This window comes from Mastomys coucha, unplaced genomic scaffold (genome assembly GCF_008632895.1).
Source record: "Mastomys coucha isolate ucsf_1 unplaced genomic scaffold, UCSF_Mcou_1 pScaffold1, whole genome shotgun sequence".
NCBI lineage: Eukaryota > Metazoa > Chordata > Mammalia > Rodentia > Muridae > Mastomys > Mastomys coucha.
The window spans coordinates 72,201,565-72,208,277 of NW_022196891.1; the positions used below are offsets into that span (position 1 = coordinate 72,201,565).

General features: G+C 38.9%; 1 protein-coding gene across 3 annotated transcripts in view; it reads right to left on the reverse strand.

The window, feature by feature from the left end:
• Rgs7 (regulator of G protein signaling 7) overlaps positions 1 to 6,713 on the reverse strand; it is a 396,147-nt gene that overhangs the window by 16,958 nt on the left and 372,476 nt on the right. For 2 of the 3 annotated variants that reach the window (XM_031390406.1, XM_031390415.1), the window contains exons 15-16: positions 4,482 to 4,668; positions 3,278 to 3,367 (exon numbers count right to left, since the gene is read on the reverse strand). In XM_031390406.1, the coding sequence (XP_031246266.1) occupies positions 3,278 to 3,367; positions 4,482 to 4,668 (277 nt within the window). Of the gene's footprint in view, positions 1 to 1,113; positions 1,195 to 3,277; positions 3,368 to 4,481; positions 4,669 to 6,713 lie in introns of all 3 variants that reach the window. The other variant, XM_031390398.1, reaches the window with a different exon arrangement.

The window sequence follows — 6,713 nt, forward strand, 5'->3', positions numbered from 1 at the left end:
GAGGGAGAGAGAGAATGTTTAACTTTTGTCTTCAGCCTTTCTGGCCTCCCTCTCCTTTCCTTTTATAGAGGGTTTGGCACTTCTTGACTACTGAAGTCCTTTAACAGTTAATGTTACTCCTTCTGAGAGTCCTCTAACTACACATAACCCCATCTCTTTCCTAGCATCAAGAAGAAGGAGTGAATCTTTCCCCTCACATACTGATATCTTGTTTAACCACTAGGCACCTTTGACCCAAACTCTATTTCTCCCACAGGTTCCTGAGATGAAGTACTGTGTTTGTATCTTAGCCAGTTACTATATATTTTTTTGGTAGGAGGGAGAGTAAAAGGGTCAAGGCCAGCTTCCCCTTGTTATTTATTTATTTTTTCTTAAGGTACCCAGTGTGGACCATGTAGTACTGTTTCAGAAGAGTGGAAGTGGGTCCGGTATGGATTGGAGCTGGAGAGAAAATGACTTACTTCTCCCTTCTGCCTACTCCAAGTCATATTACTATTTTAAGTTTGAACACAGAAATTTCCATTGTGACTTTAAAAAACAATATTATTTCCACATTATAGTAGCAAAAGATTAATTTGAAACAGTTCTTCAGCAGTACACATAGTACCTTATGATATATTGTGGCTTCTTTTCCCAATAAAAATCTTAGAGAGATATTTTGACATTGTCTTTCTCCATTGTGACTTATGTGTTTAGTTTAAAAAGAAACTCTACATTCAAGGACAGAGATTCCAAATTTGTGAAGTTTTTAGTGTGATTGCACTATTGGAATCTTTCATTTGTCTACCGTTTTAATTGATACAATCCCATTGACTGTTCAAAGTCTACATAGCTGTTTATAAAGTCTTTCAGATACTTTGTGCAGTCACAACAGCTATGAGGTGGACTGGTATTCCCCATTGCATGGTGAACCTTTGAAGGAAACTGAAAACAAACATTAAGTTTGTTGAATTCAGGTTGCTTATATCTCAGCACACATAACTCCACTTAAGTTGACTATCACAACAAAAGCCACAGCACACCCACATACACACACAAAGAGCAGCATGGAGCTAACCACACGACTCCACAGATGGTGCAGACAAACTTGAGTAGAAACCAAGATTCTTCTACCTCTTTTCATAACAGGTTAGTGCTGGCCCTCAGTGTTGGTGTACAGTTTTTATGGCATGGGAAAATAGGGATGTTTCTGCCCTATAAAAATAAATGTGTTGAAGTCTTTAGTTTGAGCTTACACAATGTCAGAAAGTTCCAAAGGTACTGGCACAGTACAAAAAAAATCAAAATAAATAAAATAAAAATAACAAGAGAATCCAACAAACAAATATATATCACCAAAACACATGGCAAGAGGCTGCGGACATTCTGGGAGGGAAGTTATTGGTTTCTTAGGTTAACGGGACAATTTCTAACACCTTTGAAGAAAACAGAGAATAAGAGCCATACACCAGTGGATCCTTTTAAAGGTAGGGAGCTCGGCTTGCGACCATAACCACTTGGCTTTGAAATGCTCATTTGATCATTTTCTCCTTTCAAAGGCTGAAAGCACAGAACTTTCATTGTCTTAATCTTTTAAACATAATGAAGAGTTGAGGTAAGAGCAAAAAAAAAAAATGCATGCAGCTATTGCTAATAAGGAAAAGGATACATGGAACACAGACACAAAGAGGAACTTCTTCCTTCATTGCCTATACCATGCTATGCACTTCTTTCCAAACCTTAGTTCAGCTCATGCGGTTGGTCCTGCATGGCAGCTGTATTTCTACTCTCTAAAGGGATGGGGAGAAAGGTAAGTAGGAAGCAGGGTTATGGGTTTCGAAAGAGACAATATTTTTGGTGTCAAGGAATACAGGGTAGGCAACGGGACTAAGAATGGGGGCACTTTCATAGAAGATAACAACTTGTAATTCTTCAAAAAAGTAAAACTTACCACATTCTGTGCAAATTTCTCAAGAGATGTTCTGCGATCCATTGAGTTTCCAGACTTAAATGTATGGGAGAAGTGAAGGGAGTAGGGTGAAGGGAGACAAAGGGAATGAAAAAAAAGGCAAGGAAAACAGAACAGAAAAAGACAGGATGGTAAGCCCACATAATGAAACCTATGGCCACGTGGCAAAGGGCTTGCCAAGGGATGTGTCTCATCACTGGATCCAAGTTCTTTGTTTATGAGTGATTTTTATCATAAAAAAAACATATACTTGAGCAAACAAAATGGTGTAATTTAAAGCAAAATCAAGTTAAGCAGAAATGTGGTCGATGTGACAAGCTTTTATGCTGACATTTGCAGAGCCTAAATGGCTGAAAATCTAGTAGGGCTTCTTTAGAATTGATTCCTAATATTCTCAGAAGGTTGGATTTCTGTTGATATCATTGATTTGATAAAGAGTTGTGGCAGGTTGGACCTTGTTCAAAGGATGGAAATCTCACTTCATTCTGTCTCTTATTAAAGCCTAGAGCTGTGGTGAGTGAACACTTGACATTTGACATTTGGCTGTCACACTGAGCAGTATAGCCACTTGGAACTATTTTAATGTGTAAAGGCAATGGCCTACGAAAAAATAATCATCACTCTAATGATAATAGAACTGTAGCTTAATCACAGAAATGTAAGAATCTATGTTGTGTTAACATTAAAAAATAATGAATGATGTTGCTTTTTCTCTACAGATGTTCTATTTTCTGTTACATTGGTCATGTAAAGGATTTATGGACAGTGAGATTGATTAGAAGATTAATTCATTTATGAAATCTACTGCAACTTTTCCCAAATGTGCTCACCTACCATCTTTGTTTGAAATAGGTCATCAAGATACTACGTAAACTGGATATAAGTCAAATGAAAACATTTATCTGCCATTATTACACCTCATCAGCGATCCCTGAAAATAATAATTTTATGTTTGCTATAAACACACATGCTAGATTTGTTAAGTAAACAAAACCGGCTTCAAGTGTCAGCACCCTATTCTTTTTTACTAGAGATTTTTCATTTCCTTTTACTAGGAATGCTCAGGATTAACATTAAACATGAGAACAGCTTCTGATAGCCACTGTAAAGCATGAGCAACTGCAAAAACAAATGAAAAATAATACATGGAGCAAAACGCAAACAGAAACAAACCCAACTTAAATGGCCCCTAGAAAAGGATGGGTTTGGGGAAAGGTCTCAGAGAATGCATACTTACCATTCGACTGAAACCCTGGTCCAGCAGAGGTATTTAGTCTGATTAATTATAACTAGGAACTGAGGTCAAGAGAGGTCACAAAGAACCAGTACCTTTCTCTTTGCCTGTAGAAGCTCCTGGTAGGCACTAGATCTTATAAAGCGGGGGTATGAGTCACTCTTCATCAGCTTGTAAATGTGCTCCTGAAAAGAGAGAACGGGTGAGGGGCTCCTCTATCAGTTTAAAGGAAGAATGAAACCCTACAATGAGGATACTCAGGTGGCTAAAGAACAAATGCAGAAGTAGCTTAAAATAGCAACGATGATGCTGATAAGAGCGCCTACGTGTATAGCACATTTGGATCTTTCAGTCCATCATTTCTTTCCCAGAGCAATATTTACATTGAGCTAGGAGCTACTGAGGAGGAAATAAAATAACATATGTGGTCATTTTCAAAATGGAATTTCATCAAGGGGACATTTGAAATAGCTTCAAATCAAAGTGACAGTTTATGTGAAACATTTGAGAATAGAAATAAGTCTGCTTTCTTGGAAAATGACTCCATGCCCAAAGTAGATAATGTGACATTAGATCTGCGCAGTCAGTGGAGAGGCTCTATGCACCTACAGCTGCTGGGAGAACCAGGCAGCCCAGGCAGATCTTGCCCTTGGGACAATTCTATGGTAAATTATCTTCCACACCTACTTTGGCTCAGGTCTCATGCACGAAATTAGTTATTGGGTTAGTGTAAGTGACACATCTATAATCTCTCTGCCTTTTATTTTTCTTGTATGGTATCATGTTTGCCATCTGCTTTTAAAAAGTCTATAGAATTTTTTTCCTCCCTCTTCCTTACCCTTTGGACTGAGAGCAAGCCTTATGCCTTCCAGATATGCAATCTATGCATGAGCTACACCCTAGTCTCTCTTATCTGATGGATGCTGATAGACAAAGAAGTCAAGCCAAGAAAAGAGCACATTCATTTAACTCAAACTCAATCTAACCCTGGCAGTTTCTGCTTTGGCAGTTTAGGGGAATTTACATACTCCACTCTCTTCCAAGTCTAGTGAAATATCAATTAGTTGTACAGTACAGCATGATGGGGGAATAACCTGAATGGCTCATGTCATTCTCACACACAAACACTAAATTTATACTTTTTAAAATTCACAGGGGTTTAAAAGATGACTTCCTTGGAAATGTCTTTGTTCTCTCCTCAGTCAGTGAAACTTATTTCATGTCTAGTTACGTGAACTTTAAACACTGCAGGGTACAGTTGGCCTTGAGGGGCTCTGATGACTTAGACCATGTACTGACCTGAGCATCTTCAAATGTGTATCGTCCTGGTTCCTTCACATTCTGTGTGGTCTTGTCATAACTCTTAGAATCCAAGTTAATGGCACTGGGGGCTCCAGGAGCCAGAAATTCTTGCCATATTTCCTGCACTCGAGAGGGGACCTCTCGGATAGGCCTTTTCTTCAGGTCCTCCACTGCTAGCCAAAACCTGCAAAATAACATGGCCCCTGAGTGCTCTGAAGTTGCTGGTGGAAATTCTTGTAACATTCACTCACTATTCTAGCAAGCTTACTTTCTCCTGGGATTCCAACATTAGGCCCCCACTAGGTTTCTCTTTTTGCTCAATAGCCATAGTCAAAGACATAAAAGTTCTTTTTCACTTGTTTCATTGTTTACTATTTTAATACAGGGTTTCATGTAGTCCAGGCTGGTCTTGAACTTCTTATGTTGCTAAGATGAGCTTGAACTCTTGATTTTCATGCTTCTTCCTCCCCAGTATTCAAAATCCCTTTAGTAGGAAAGCTTGGACATCACTGATATTCACTGGCTTTTATTAAAAGCAGATGTGCCAGAGCCCTGATCCTGTATAGTCTCAACGTCCCAGAGGCAACACAGGAATTGCTTTCTCTTCAAGCAGAGCATGAACAAAGAAAACCACCCACACTGAAACAGCTGCCATGCTAGGAAGAACACTGGGGATTCTGTAGGTACTGTACACCAGACAGTCTGAGAATGCTGAGGCAAGAAGAGTCCTGACGCAGAGGTATGTGGATGGAAAAACGGGGGTCCAGGGAAAGCTCTTCCACCTGCGCTGACATCAGAAATGCAATGGACCGAGAAATCAGGAAGGGTAAAGGAGCTGAGGTGCTAATGTGAGTATGAGCAGGCATATGTAGGTGCAGGTACTATATTCTAAGTATTTGTAATCGCCACAATCCTAAAATGTGATGGGCTCTCCACTTTAGAGAACAGGGAATTGAAGATGCAGCGGTTAGATGATTTATTGAAGGCTGGCTCTGGAAGGTCTGGAGGAGGTGGCATTCTCACAACCCCTCCTTCACACGGTTTCCATAACAACAGCATCATCTTCTGTATTCTCATAACTATCGTTGGCTTAGTTGGCTTAGTTTAGCAAAATGGAGAAGGTACCAGTTTTAATTCTTCCCTTAATAGCAGCTGATTTTAAGAGTGCCCTGACATCCCTGTATCTTGATCTCCTCACAAGTATAGTAGCATATCCTAGTTCCTAGAAAACTAGTGACTACTTCAGTGATGTAGGTTACATAAAGGACATCTCAAAGTGCCTGGCTCAACTTTATGTGCTTAATGATAAAATCCATGCTATTACCACATTGACTTCACAAAAAGTTGGCAACAGAAGACAGAGGGTGTGTTTGAAGAGGAAGCAGAGGTGGAAACACAGTGTTGCTTCACTTCTCTCATCCCGATAAACAGAATAACATGGTCCCACAATAGCAGACCCTCTAGACCTCCGAGTCTAGAGACAGCTGCTTGGATAAAGATGCCCTGAGAGCTGTTAAACTGCAACTTACAGCCCTGCTTGCTGTCTGATGCATTGTGTCTTTATTGTGGGAAACAGATATTTATGTGAAAGCCAGGGTATGGTTTAGACTTGGGGAAAGATGGGCAGTAGATTTATTCTGGTTCATAAGAAACATGAATGCCACCTCATGCAATGTGACCTTGCACAAAATGCTGACCTGATTCAGACATGTCCTGATTATCTATGAAATAAGGTACAGATGTTTACAGTGTATATTTTTTTATTATTAGATTCATATCTGTCAGAAATAATGAAGGCCAAATACTATAGTATACTTAGAGAAGTGTATGTAAAACATAGTATATATTAGGAATTCAAACTGCTTTCCACAGCTGTGTCTTCCTATCATTTATCTATATTTAATAAAGAACATGATAGGCATATAATAGACAACTCAAGAAATACACATGCATATGTATATATAAATGTAAGACATGTTTAATGTTTATGTGTGCATGTTTCTGTATATGCTATTCACTTTATTTTTATATTCTTTATTATCAGTGTGTGTATGTATGTGTGGTTTGTACGTGTGTGTGTGGTGTGTATTGGTGTGGTATATATATGTGGTATATATATATATGTGTGTGATGTGTTTGTGTTTAAGTGTGGTATTGTATCTGTGTGGTTTATATGTGTGTATATGGGATGTGTGATATCTCTGTGTAGTGTGTGTGTGTATCATGTGT